Below are 14,535 nucleotides of genomic sequence, written 5' to 3'. Positions count from 1 at the left end.
TGGCAACACGGCATCACCATAGTAACACCCGAGCGCAGCTTCCTGTTTACCTGCGAGACGGAAGTTGAGCAACAGGATTGGCTGAAACACTTCAATGATGTCATCAGCATCCAGATGTCCCCTCAGGAGTACTCCAGTAAGAGACTACAACCTCTTATTAAGGGTTTATAAAGGGTTTATTAACATCTATGTGTGTTTATAAGCATACCGATCTCCCCTCAGGAGGACTCCAGTAAGAGAGGACCATTTCTGACTATTTATAAAGGGTTTATAAACATATACTGCTGCTATTGTTTGGTTATAAAGTGTGTATAAACATCTGACCTCATGTTTGTGTTTTGCAGTGGAGGCTATGTTCAGACACAAGCATTGATGGACCTGTGGTCTGATGGACCCTTCCTTCTCCCATCCTCCTCTCCTCTACCCGTCTTCTATTCCTCCTCTCATCCCCCTCTCCTCTACCCGTCTTCTATTCCTCCTCTCCTCCTCCTCTCCTCCTCCTCTCCTCTACCCGTCTTCTATTCCTCCTCATGCTCCTCTCCTCCTCCTCTCCTCTACCCGTCTTCTATTCCTCCTCTCCTCCTCCTCTCCTCCTCCTCTCCTCTACCCGTCTTCTATTCCTCCTCTCCTCCTCCTCTCCTCCTCCTCTCCTCTACCCGTCTTCTATTCCTCCTCATCCTCCTCTCCTCCTCCTCTCCTCTACCCGTCTTCTATTCCTCCTCTCATCCTCCTCTCCTCCTCCTCTCCTCTACCCGTCTTCTATTCCTCCTCTCCTCCTCCTCTCCTCCTCCTCTCCTCTACCCGTCTTCTATTCCTCCTCTCATCCTCCTCTCCTCCTCCTCTCCTCTACCCGTCTTCTATTCCTCCTCTCCTCCTCCTCTCCTCCTCCTCTCCTCTACCCGTCTTCTATTCCTCCTCTCCTCCTCCTCTCCTCCTCCTCTCCTCTACCCGTCTTCTATTCCTCCTCTCCTCCTCCTCTCCTCTACCCGTCTTCTATTCCTCCTCTCCTCCTCCTCTCCTCTACCCGTCTTCTATTCCTCCTCTCCTCCTCCTCTCATCCCCCTCCTCTCCTCTGCTCGTCTTCTATTCCTCCTCTCCTCCTCCTCTCCTCCTCCTCTCCTCTACCCATCTTCTATTCCTCCTCTCCTCCTCCTCTCATCCCCCTCCTCTCCTCTGCTCGTCTTCTATTCCTCCTCTCCTCCTCCTCTCCTCTACCCGTCTTCTATTCCTCCTCTCCTCCTCCTCTCCTCCTCCTCTCCTCTACCCGTCTTCTATTCCTCCTCTCCTCCTCCTCTCCTCCTCCTCTCCTCTACCCGTCTTCTATTCCTCCTCTCCTCCTCCTCTACTCTACCCGTCTTCTATTCCTCCTCTCCTCCTCCTCTCATCCCCCTCCTCTCCTCTACCCTGGAGATCACCAAGACGTTTGAGTTAGGTTAGACTGTCCTGCAAGAAAGAGAGATGTACAAACACACTAGACTGCAGCAGGATTGGTCATCATGGTCAACCATTGTGCCTCACACTAAGTCATTATTTTAATGTCTCAGGTCAATGTGAATTTAAATGTTTACTTTTAAAGTTCTCTATTAATATCTTAGTTTGGTTAGGAGATATGTAAGATATACATTTGAATATAACGATGGATAATGTTCGAACCTCTTAGCGTTGTGTATAAACAGTTAGTGGGGGTTTTGACAGTGCCATCTTGTGGTGTTTCAAGAATATGACACATCTCTTTCTACATATCCTGTATGACCTAAGATATTTTCACCCTGTTCTTTTAAGGTATTATACAACATATTTAGACTGAGGAGACATGCAAAGAATATATCATTGATTGATCCATATTTGTCATTCATCCCATGTCATGCTTTTATACGTGTTGTCGAGGGTGTTTTCCATTATAGAAGAAGATTGGTTATAAATGATCACGTTTGAGGCACTACAAACCATCAGTTTCACAATTTTTTTTATAAATCCATATATTGGTCTCCTCTCGTATGTAAATTATTTGAAAAAAACTTCTAATGAGTTTATGTCTGAAATATAGAGATTGAATGATATGTATGCGTCCTTGTACATGCATGTGTGCGTACCTGCGTTTGTGTGTCAAATGCATTGCGTGTGTGTGTGCATGTGCGTGTGCGTGTGTGTGTGTGTGTTTAGCGCCAGCCAACCAGGGGTGTTTAAAACTGCACCCAGGTGTTTAAAGAGAGCGGGACCAGGGCTGAGGTGAATCGCTCATAAATCCATAGAGTCATCCTGGGTTACACCTATATGAGAGAGACAGAGAGAGAGTGAGGGGGACGGGGAGAGAGAGAGGAGAAAGAGAGCAGGAGAGAGGTAAAGGGGACAAAGAGAAAGAAGGAAAGGGGTCAGAGGACAGAGAGGGGGAAAGAGAGTAGAGGAGTGCAGTTGAAGGACATCAAAGAAGACGGACACAACGAAACGCTTATGAAGAGCTCTGGAATTAAACACTAGAAGGGGCCCCAGTTACTCTATTGGAACACCCCGACATTGACCTATTGAGAGGTACCATAAATGACCGTCCACCACGCCAGCTGAGAACACAAGACAAACTAACCTCTGGATACAGTCTGAGAGCTTCTGAATCACCACAATCCGACCAACGACAACACACTGTCAACTCAGGACATCAAGCTACTTCCACTCCCAAGTCACCGGTGAGGTTCAAGTCCACTAGAAACTGAAGCGTCTGTCTGTTCTACAGTATCGCCGGGGCTCCGTCCGGTACCCGCGGGAAGGAAAGGATCATGGGAGCACGGAGGAGCTGGAGCGGGGACGTGAAAACATCAGGAGATAAGAGACACTCGATGAGGTGGACTTGTCAGCCATGTCCTGGTTCACCTTAAGACTGCAGGTTAACAGTAGTAGTGGAACTGAAGCCACTGTTGAAGCATCACTACACACGGCCTGTTTTCCTATTGGATTTAGATTCAATTTAGATAAAGAGTCAGAAGGCCAAAGACGATTTATGTGTTTTCAAGTCACATTTTATTTGTCACATTCACAGTTTCCAGCAGGTTTAAAAGGTGCAGTGAAATGCTTCCGTGCTAGCTCCCTCAACAATGCTGTACAATTGTTGTTTTTGTCTTGTTTTTTCTTGTTTTTCACTGGATCTTATGCAGTGCGGAAAGTGGCTTTACATTCTGAATAATTCTCTATTCACTCCAACATGGAACACGTTAAAATCCGTTTGGAGTCCATAAGCAACTCTTTAAAATCTTTCTGAATACTAATAGTATTAACAGTTTATCCCAGTAAAGCTATCACTTCATTGTAGGGACGTGCTGGCCTTATTTAGGAACTCAAACCTATCCCCAACGATGAACCAGAGCCAGACGCCCATCGTGACCTCCATCTCCCCCCAGTCAGGGCATGGTTCTGGGGGCTCGGGCGGTGTCTCTGGGGGGGGTAGCTCCGGGGGTGGGGGTTTGTGGGTGACCTCTCTCCTCGGCGCTACCCTCCTAATCATGCTCGCCATGGGGGTGGCGGGTAACATCTACACCCTCTTCATCATGCGTTCCGCGGCTCTCCGCCGATCCGGCTCTCTGTACGTCTATATACTCAACCTTGCCCTCGCCGACCTCCTCTACCTCTCTACGATCCCATTCGTCATCTGCACCTACTTTGCTCACGATTGGTTGTTCGGCGAGGCCGGTTGCCGGGTCCTCCTGAGTCTTGATCTCCTCACCATGCACGCCAGCGTCTTCGTCCTGGTCGCCATGTCGTTGGAGCGCTACCGGGCCGTGGCAAAGCCGTTTGACGCCCGACGATCCAGCACGCGGGGACGGAAGGTAGTGGCGGGCGTCATCTGGTTCGCGGCGTTTGTCCTGACACTACCCATGATGATTATGATACGGCTGAGGGAAGGGAAGTCGAACGCGGCCGGGAACGTCAAACGGATGTGTTACCCGACGTGGACCCAGGAGGCCTTCAAGGCCTACCTCACCATCCTGTTCCTGACCAGCGTCCTCATACCCGGTTTAGTCATTGTTGGTCTCTACGCTGGCCTAGCACGTCGCTATTGGACTGTTCAGGCTAGCTTGGGAGGAAGCAGCCGTTCAGCGAGAAGACGAGGCTTAAAACAAAAGGTGGTAACAATGATTTTTTGTATCGTTGTGGCGTACTGGGTGTGTTTCCTGCCTTTCTGGGGGTGGCAGTTGGCACAGTTATTTTCCCCACAGTCCCTCAGGGCTCTGTCTCCTGCCACTCATAGTTACATGAATTTCTTTGTGACGTGTCTGACCTATGGGAATAGCTGTATTAACCCTTTGTTGTACACCCTCCTGACCCGGAACTATAAGGACTATCTGGCTCAGAAGGGTCAGAGCACAGGGTCAAGTAGGGTGGACCTGGGGTCGGCAGCCGGAGCACCTCTACAGGATCTATAATCAGAGTAGAGGCGACCTGGGGTAGGCTGCCGAAGAGCCCCTACAGGAAATATAGGAGAAGAGGGGGAAGTATTTTGACGTGACTCAAGTAGGAACTATTATACTTGACTTAAATCCTTTTTATCCTGGGGAGGAGAGGTCATCCATGCAGGAACTATAAAAGAGGGGGAGTTATTCTGACGTGACACCAAGAGCACTATTGCTAAAGCATTTCTGATACAGAATTTTTATCTTTTCACTCTGAGGAGTACCTTGGATTTGGTGAAAACATGAGGACATTTCTTTATAGCTATTGGTGCAAGAGCAGCCTCCAAAACAAACAAATCGTTTTTTGAGTAATCAGTGCGGCATAAACTTGACCTAACAACATGGCTTACTCTAAACGCAGTAGTTTTGTATTTTTACATAATCTGAATATTATTGGTATATAGTAATACAGATGTTGGATCTTAATTTGTGCCAGTTTGCTACAGCAGGAAAATAATCCAGCAGCAACAGGAAATGTGAATTATTATGTGGATTATAATTAATGGACGTTTTTTGTAGGGATTGATAGATTTTTCGTAGGGAAAATCAAGTCTGAAATGTCAAAGTGGAAATAAAAAATGTAAGAAACCTTTTTATACCTCAAAGCCTTGTTAAACCTCAAACCTCTAATTGTTTAATTTCACACATTACAGGAAAGTTGTCCTGCAACAGAGTGATCAGATTAAGATCCTACATCTGCAGCAATAGCTGTTTGACATATATTCTGCCAGGGGATTCTAATTTGCATTCATCATGTAGCCTGCTGTATTTCTTGTCACATATGAATGTCATTTAACCAGTCACTATGTATTTTCTTTTCTTACTTCGACTTTAATGCCAAAAATGTGTCAAGCTAATGTTCTTGGTTGGTTTTCTCATCTTGTATTGTTTTATTACATGATTGTTCTAATAAAGTTTTGACAGATTGATTTAGAGGTAAAATGACTACGATATTGCCCTCTGCTGGCAAACGTTTTAGAGTAAGTTAACTTTCACATACAGTATGATGTGTGGCACTCATGCCATCACATTTATCAGCAAGTGTAAAGAATGCACTGTGTGTCTCCCGTGGGTGGCTAGTTTCCTCACTCTATGTGTCTATGATGGACACCACTCACACACACAGACAGAGACACACACACACACACACACACCTACCCCTACCTCCACCCCCCCAACACACACACACCTTCCCTATCCCCTCCAACACACACCTACCCCTAATCCTCCCCCCCCACACACACACACACACACACCTACCTCCCCCACACCTATCCCTACCTTCCCCACACACACACACACCTACCCCTACACTCCCCCACCCACTCCTACCCCCCACACCTACCCCTACCTCCACCCCCCCAACACACACACACACCTTCCCTATCCCCTCCAACACACACCTACCCCTAATCCCCCCCCCCACACACACACACACACCTACCTCCCCCACACCTATCCCTACCTTCCCCCCACACACACACACCTACCCCTACACTCCCCCACCCACTCCTACCCCCCACACCTACCCCTACCTTCCCCACACACACACACTCTCCAGACCGCCGCCTCTCACCAGGGAATGTGGTCCCACCATGCAACATTCCAAAGCCTTGAGGCAGGTCTCTTCGTGTTGTCCTGTAAATTGTCTCTCAGGAATGTCTAGCGTTATTCATCCTGCCAAAATAGACTAACAGGACCTACAGAACCACAACATAGACTGGACCGCTTGGATAGTCGGAAGTTTACATACACTTAGGTTGGAGTCATTAAAACTCGTTTTTCAACCACTCCACAAATTTCTTGTTAACAAACTATAGTTTTGGCAAGTCGGTTAGGACATCTACTTTGTGCATGGCACAAATAATTAAAAAATAATTTGTTTACAGACAGATTATTTCACTTATAATTCACTGTATCACAATTCCAGTGGGTCAGAAGTTTACATACACTAAGTTGACTGTGCCTTTAAACAGCTTGGAAAATTCCAGAAAATGATGTCATGGCTTTAGAAGCTTCTGACAGGCTAATTGACATAATTTGAGTCAATTGGAGGTGTACCTGTGGATGTATTTCAAGGCCTACCTTCAAACTCAGTACCTCATTGCTTGACATCATGGGAAAATCAAAAGAAATCAGTCAAGACCTCATAATTTGTTTTTAGACCTCCACAAGTCTGGTTCATCCTTGGGAGCAATTTCCAAACTTAAGGTACCACGTTCATCTGTACAAACAATAGTATGAAAGTATAAACACCATGGGACCACGCAGCCGTCATACCGCTCAGGAAGGAGACGCGTTCTGTCTCCTAGAGATGAACGTACTTTGGTGCGAAAAGTGCAAATCAATCCCAGAACAATAGCAAAGGAACTTGTGAAGATTTTGGAGGAAACAGGTACAAAAGCTTCTATATCCACAGTAAAACAAGTCCTATATCGACATAACCTGAAGGGCCGCTCAGCAAGGTGGAAGCCACTGCTCCAAAACCACCATGGGGACAAAGATCGTATTTTTGGAGAAATATTCTCTGGTCTGATGAAACAAAAGTAGAACTGTTTGGAGGAAAAAAGGGGAGACTTGCTAGCTGAAGAACACCATCCCAACCGTGAAGCACGGGGGTGGCAGCATCATGTTGTGGGGGTGCTTTGCTGCAGGAGGGACTGGTGCGCTTCACAAAATAAATGGCATCATGAGGAAGGACAATTATGTGGATATATTGAAGCAACATCTCAAGACCTCAGTCAGGAAGTTAAAGCTTTGTCGCAAATGGGTCTTCCAAATGGACAATGACCCCAAGCATACTTCCAAAGTTGTGACAAAACTCCTTAAGGACAACAAAGTCAAGGTATTAGAGTGGCCATCAGAAAGCCCTGACCTCAATCCTATAGAAAATTTGTGGGCAGAACTGAAAAAGCGTGTGTGAGCAAGGAGGCCTACAAATGTGACTCAGTTACACCAGCTCTGCCAGGAGGAATGGGCCAAAATGCACCCAGCTTATTGTGGAAAGCTTGTGGAAGGCTACCCAAAACGTTTGACCCAAGTTAAACAATTTAAAGGCAATGCTACCAAATACTAATTGAGTGTATGTAAACTTCTGACCCACTGGGAATGTGATGAAAGAAATACAAGCTGAAATAAATCATTCTCTCTACTATTATTCTGACATTTCACATTCTTAAAATAAAGTGGTGATCCTAACTGACCTAAGACAGGGAATTTTTACTTGGATTAAATGTCAGGAATTGTGAAAAACTGAGTTTAAATGTATTTGACTTCAACTGTATACGAACCATTTGGGCTGAATCACTTGAGTTGATTGATATTAATTGTCCTTCAACTGACAGTTCTTTACTTAATTACTTTAACTGAAAGTTAGTTACTTGAGTCCAGTTTATGTCAGTCAATATCTAATCAAAAGCTGGTCCTCTGTTAACTGAATTATATTTGTCCTATTGCACATAATTGTCCTATACACATGTGTGAATTGGATATGTGTTTGTTTTACCCAACTCCCCCTGAGACACTCAGAGACACCTATCAGAGAGGGAGGTCACAGCCAATGATCAAAGACAACCCTGGAGCAATTAGGGTTAAGTGCCTTGCTCACGGCCACATCAGATTTTTCACTTTGTCGGCTCTGGGATTTGAACTAGCAACTTTTTGGCTACTGGCCCTACACCCTATCCGCTAGACTGCCAGCCATTGTTGATAGCTTGTTGCTCAGCCTTAGTCATGACTCAGCACTGATTAACATCTGTCGTAAAGAGAGTTAGCATTGAATTGGTATCAACCACTACTACTACTAAAAAGCTACTTAAATTCCTAGAAGGCCAAGTGTGAGTTCAGTCTACTGATGTTCCAGTTCACCCAGGAGACAGACAGACAGGCAGGCAGACAGACAGACAGACAGGCACAAGACAGACCGGAGGTAGGCAAACAGACAGACAGGCAGGAGACAGACTAACATGCAGACAGGCAGGACAGTGACAATAGACTGTATAAGTGAGTACACTGACCTAGTGAGTTCACAGTCAATTATTCTATGGTGGGAGACCATGGTTAACACCCAGGCTACACTAGTGTGTGTGTGTGTGTGTGTGTGTGTGTGTGTGTGTGTGTGTGTGTGTGTGTGCGCAGAAGAGGATTAACACCCAGGCTACAGTCTAATAAACAGTAATGTGTCTCGCTCTGATGATGTCATGACTGACCGCTATACGAGTATGGGGGGGGGGGTTTGCGAGAGAGAGAGGGAAAGAGAATACACTAAATCAAGTTTATTGGTTGCGTACACAGATTTGCAGATGATTTTGCAGGTGCATCGGAATGCTTGTGTTTCTATCTCCAACACTAGTGAGTAAGGAAATAAAGATTCAGGCTCTCGTTAAGGACACACCAAAAGCATTCAAAGATTATACAAAGGCCACATAAAGATATTGAAAACATTGTTTGCTTTCACAGCGGTTTTATTAACACATCTGGAATTGTCTCTCCACAGGTTTCAGGTAAAAGTGCGTTTGGTAGTGGCGCCACCTAGTGGGTTTTCCTCTCACTACACAACGAACACAATAAGAGCTCTGAGTTGGTATAAATAAATTCACAGGTATTGTTTCAAAGGATTTAGACAACTGTCAGAGGTTAAAGGTCAACCTCTATTTGACCTTGAAGCTGATGACCTTGACATCTCCGTCAACCATGAAGTGGTTGTACTTGCAGTCGCCAAGGCGATTGGGGAAGTCCATCATGTGACCGTCTGGCAGCTTGATGTAGAACTGCTCATTGGTGAAGTTGAGGACCAGCTGGACAGACAGACAGACAGACAGACAGACAGACAGACAGACAGACAGACAGACAGACAGACAGACAGACAGACAGACAGACAGACAGACAGACAGACAGACAGACAGACAGAGAGAGAGAGAGACAGAGACAGAGAGACAGAAAGAGAGAGAGAGAGAAATGTTTAGAATCTTATTTACCAGCCATGTATCTTGTAGTCTGCAGTCTGTAGCAGTCAGGCATGGGAGGCTAGAATCTCTGAGGCATGTTATTATGATCTACTGCTTCATTTCTGTAGACTTTATTTGTATGGCTCCTGGTTAATCACTTATTTGTAATGATTCAATTCAACAGTTAGGTGGGCTTACACTGGCTTCCCAGTGAGCCAAATCTATGAGCCATTGAGATGACTAAACTATAAAACGTGTATCTCCTACTTATACAATAGATGCAGTTCTAATCCCCAGTGTAGACTAACTGTGGACTCTATAACCGTTACACATTATATTTTGCAGTTAGAGTCAACAGACTGTGTGACCAGACTGACCTATGACCAAATGTTAAACTGGTGATTATTACCTTATCACACACACACACACGCGAGCACACACACACACACACCTTGAACTGCTCTCCATCCTGGAAGGGGAAGTGGCCTTCCTTGAGTTCGTCTCCCCAGCTTCCTCCAGACAGAGAGTTACACACGATGTGTCCGTGGCTGAAACGAGGGTTGAAGTGGAGGGCGTAGTTGTCACTGTCGTGGCCGACGTTGATGGAGAAACTATGTTGGTGGGGTAGAGATGGAGGAAGAGAGAGATTTAGAAAGAGTGAGAGAAAGAGAGAGAGAGAGGGAGAGATAAAATGAAACAGGAAATGAGATATGATAATTCAGCCCAAAAAATGTAACACAATAAGTTCTCCATGCTCGTGGTTTGTTTTTGCTTAGCCAAATTGAAATGAAACCATGTCAATAACCATGACAACCTTCTTGTATGTATATTGTGGGCTGCAAAGGACCCCAATGTGACATCCAGGGCTACAAACACTGAAACCAATAGTTGAAACCAATAGTTGAAACCAATAGTGACTTGTACGTGCACTGTTTGCAGTGTTTCCCATATACGCTTCTTGTTGGTGGGCTGCGAAATACCCTAAAAGTACAAATCAGGGCCACAAGCACCAAAACATTCAATTGAAACCAAGAGTGTCAGGGTTCTGTTAAATCTTGGGAGTGAGCAGTGGGTTTCTAGGTCTAATACTAGGGGAAGCACTGTGTTGGGTTTGGGTTGAAAGGTGAAGTGTCAGGATCTTACCCAGAGGCTCCAGACTTGGTCTTCCCTGTGAACGTCATCTCCTGACCCTGCTTGAAGGACATGTCCTCCACACGGAACGGCTAGGAAGAAGATAGGAGAAATTAGACAACTATGTGGTTAACAAATGGGACAAATACACAGTAATAAGCGTCTTACTGCACTGAGCTCATAGAAAACAGTTACCTTGCCAAAGGAACAGTACATATAGCAGACAGAGTAAATGAGAAGTGGTGAAAATAAAACTCATTGGTCTGCAGAGTTTGGTTCCCATAACAGGGATAATGTTCATCTAGGCCCAGTTGACATGACGATGGAGTTGACATGACGATGGAGTTGACATGACGATGGAGTTGACATGACGATGGAGTTGACATGACGATGGAGTTGACATGACGATGGAGTTGACATGACGATGGAGTTGACATGACGATGGAGCTATGAACCTTTAGTTGATCATCCTGAAGTGTCAATGACATCTGTATGACCTTTGTATGACCTTTGTGTTTTTGTAAACGTTGTTATCCATAACTGTGGCATGTACTACTGCATAAACTTTACAGCTCAGGAGGCTGCTGAGGGGAGGACATCTCATAATTATGGCTGGAATGGAGCGAATGGAAAAGTATCAAACACATGGAAAACCATGATGAGTTCCAAACCACTCCATTTATTCAGTTCCAGTCATTACTATGAGCCCGTCCTCCCCAATTAAGATGCCACCAGCCACCTGTGCTTTACAGATTCGTATCAGCACGTCTGTGGTGCACATGGAACCACGGTAACAGAACCTACGGTCAGGTTATCTGGTTCAGTGTTAATGATCAACCTTATTGGGGTAGTGAGTGAAACACCCAGGGGTAATAAAACCATATCCGGGTCCCAGATCTGTTTGTACTAGACGACTCCTATGGTCATTGTCACGCCATGTTTGCACAATCATATCTGGGATCAGTCATAAAATACTGAATACAGGGTCATAAAAGCAGGCAAACGGGAACTAAACGTTGTTTGAATGTTTGACCGTTGAGATGGTCACAAAGTGGTCACAAGGAGGTAGTAAACTCAGAAATGGTTTACAACACTGAGACTCAAAAACAAATAGAGGATGAAACTGGTGATTCAAAGACGAGGTGAGACCCCACCACACCCTCTGTCTGTACCACAATCTGTGGTGTGTGTGTGTGTGTGTGTGTGTGTGTGTGTGTGTGTGTGTGTGTGTGTGAGCATGCGACACTGCATCGTCAATGATGCTATTGAGATTCACATAATACCTCCCTTCAAACAATCATTGGTTGGAGCTAATAAATGGTAGTCATTGTGTCCTCTGTATCAGTGGGTCAATGTCCCTGGTATCACATGGTATTAGTCACGTAGAAGATATAGCAGTTAGACCCTATACCTGGGCCGTACCTTGGAACACTACACCACCTGTCTCTGTATCTCAGATCAATTATGACGTTAATCATCAAACAGGTGGAGTCTCCAGTGAATTCTCCAAAAGTCTGTAATTCGTTGGGGATAGAATCCATTGACGTTGTACATTTCTTGTGGTTCAAAGCAACAAAGTTAGCCACATTTATATTGTGACCCAGAATATTTCTAGACTGCTGAACTATTGGGTATCCTACCATCTACAACCCTAATCTAGCTCACCTGATTCTAATAATTAGCTGGTTGATAAGCTGAAACCTACAGGAGGGTAGCTCTCCAGGAACAGGGTTGGAGTGAAAACCTACAGGAGGGTAGCTCTCCAGGAACAGGGTTGGAGTGGAAACCTACAGGAGGGTAGCTCTCCAGGAACAGGGTTGGAGTGGAAACATACAGGAGGGTAGCTCTCCAGGAACAGGGTTGGAGTGAAAACATACAGGAGGGTAGCTCTCCAGGAACAGGGTTGGAGTGGAAACATACAGGAGGGTAGCTCTCCAGGAACAGGGTTGGAGTGGAAACATACAGGAGGGTATCTCTCCAGGAACAGGGTTGGAGTGGAAACATACAGGAGGGTATTTCTCCAGGAACAGGGTTGGAGTGAAAACATACAGGAGGGTATTTCTCCAGGAACAGGGTTGGAGTGGAAACATACAGGAGGGTATCTCTCCAGGAACAGGGTTGGAGTGGAAACATACAGGAGGGTAGCTCTCCAGGAACAGCTTTGGAGTGGAAACATACAGGAGGGTATCTCTCCAGGAACAGGGTTGGAGTGGAAACATACAGGAGGGTATTTCTCCAGGAACAGGGTTGGAGTGGAAACATACAGGAGAGTATCTCTCCAGGAACAGGGTTGGAGTGGAAACATACAGGAGGGTATTTCTCCAGGAACAGGGTTGGAGTGGAAACATACAGGAGGGTATCTCTCCAGGAACAGGGTTGGAGTGGAAACATACAGGAGGGTATTTCTCCAGGAACAGGGTTGGAGTGGAAACATACAGGAGGGTATTTCTCCAGGAACAGGGTTGGAGTGAAAACATACAGGAGGGTATTTCTCCAGGAACAGGGTTGGAGTGGAAACATACAGGAGGGTATTTCTCCAGGAACAGGGTTGGGGTGGAAACATACAGGAGGGTATCTCTTCAGGAACAGGGTTGGAGTGGAAACATACAGGAGGGTATTTCTCCAGGAACAGGGTTGGAGTGGAAACATACAGGAGGGTAGCTCTCCAGGAACAGGGTTGGAGTGAAAACATACAGGAGGGTATTTCTCCATGAACAGGGTTGGAGTGGAAACATACAGGAGGGTATCTCTTCAGGAACAGGGTTGGAGTGGAAACATACAGGAGGGTATTTCTCCAGGAACAGGGTTGGAGTGGAAACATACAGGAGGGTATTTCTCCAGGAACAGGGTTGGAGAGCCCTGATCTAAAGTCTGTAGAATATACAGGTGTCATCCTCTTACTTTTTACAACCCTGAATCCAACTAATCTCCAGACTGTAACCACTCACAATAATTCAAAGTACATCAAGATAAGGAACACTATTGCAAAGAACCACAAAGAACCACACATTGATTTTATGGACTGTCACTGTAGTAGAATAAATAATATTTTCAATGAAAGTCTTTTAATCCCAGACTCATATTCAATTCCAGTTGTCCCTAGGTTATGTACTGTGATAATAATAATCATGATAACACAGTATCAAAGCCAAACATCAGTTTTAGGAGCTGCACACAAACTTTACCAGCTAACTCCCTGTCCCACTACCTTGTATTGATTTGCCTTGGAAAGGGAGGTGTTTAAACAATGTATCTGACATGCTATAGTGTGTAGATAGTTTGAAAGCAGAGAAAGTTGATAAAAGAATAGTTCTGAATGAATTACAGTCATACATACCATCTTGGCGGACTTCTCTCTGAAATCTCAGCAGAAAAAGCCTGAAAAGTGAGACAATTTTCATTTTACAGTCTGGTATTGTAGAAAGGGCAGGATTTAGAATTGTGTACTAGCCAATAAGAGAATGAGTTGTAAAAGTGGTGACCAATCAGGGCCAAGAATATCACTAGTCTACATTTCCAACCAAGCAATAGAAGGAAGCAGTGAAGGCTGCTGAGGGGAGGACGGCTCATAGTAATGGCTGGAATGGAATCAATGGAACGGTATCAACCCCATGGAAACCACTCCAGCCATTATTCCAGCCATTAGTATGAGCCATCCTCCCCTTAGCAGCCTCCACTGAAAGATAGTCAAATATATTTGGAGTGAGTTGCCAGAGAACGTACCGAATGGCACCATATTCCCTATATAGTGTACACATTTCTTTTTTATCAGGGCCCATAGAGCTCTGGTCAAAAGTAGTGCACTATGTAGGGAATATGGTGCCATTTGGGACATATTTCTCAACAGGGTGGAGGGCTCTATCTATTTGATTTCCCTTCTCTTTCTTGTTTCATTCTTTCTCGTTTCATTCTTCTCCCTTTCAGCCTGTAGTTGGGTGTTTCTGAGTCGTACACAACAAAACATTTTAGTGATTCATTTGATCCTTTCTAGTACAGTCAATGTAGGTGTCCATCCACTG

General features: G+C 45.2%; 3 protein-coding genes across 3 annotated transcripts in view; 2 read left to right on the top strand and 1 right to left on the bottom strand.

Annotated features, from left to right (window-relative positions):
* LOC115147877 (arf-GAP with dual PH domain-containing protein 1-like) overlaps positions 1-499 on the top strand; it is a 32,005-nt gene extending 31,506 nt beyond the window's left edge. Inside the window, exons 17-18 of the mRNA XM_029690141.1 lie at positions 1-136; positions 345-499. The exon at positions 1-136 is cut by the window's left edge and continues 96 nt beyond it. Of these exons, the coding sequence (XP_029546001.1) occupies positions 1-136; positions 345-373 (165 nt within the window). The 3' untranslated portion in view covers positions 374-499. The remainder of the gene's footprint in view (positions 137-344) is intronic.
* An 810-nt stretch (positions 500-1,309) lies between these two features.
* LOC115147429 (urotensin-2 receptor) lies at positions 1,310-5,376 on the top strand. The gene has a single exon (XM_029689670.1). It carries the CDS (start codon positions 3,345-3,347, stop codon positions 4,410-4,412), a length of 1,068 nt encoding a protein of 355 aa, XP_029545530.1. The 5' UTR covers positions 1,310-3,344; the 3' UTR covers positions 4,413-5,376.
* Positions 5,377-8,872: 3,496 nt separating this feature from the next.
* LOC115147428 (galectin-2) lies at positions 8,873-13,929 on the bottom strand. The gene is made up of 4 exons (XM_029689669.1): positions 13,854-13,929; positions 10,529-10,608; positions 9,837-9,996; positions 8,873-9,235 (listed from the first exon to the last, which is right to left on the bottom strand). The coding sequence occupies exons 1-4, from the start codon at positions 13,854-13,856 to the stop codon at positions 9,089-9,091; spliced, it is 390 nt and encodes a 129-aa protein (XP_029545529.1). The 5' UTR covers positions 13,857-13,929; the 3' UTR covers positions 8,873-9,088.
* Positions 13,930-14,535: the final 606 nt, after the last annotated feature.

The sequence above is a fragment of the Salmo trutta genome, chromosome 14 (assembly GCF_901001165.1).
Source record: "Salmo trutta chromosome 14, fSalTru1.1, whole genome shotgun sequence".
Lineage (NCBI taxonomy): Eukaryota > Metazoa > Chordata > Actinopteri > Salmoniformes > Salmonidae > Salmo > Salmo trutta.
This window is presented reverse-complemented; position numbering and strand designations above follow the sequence as displayed.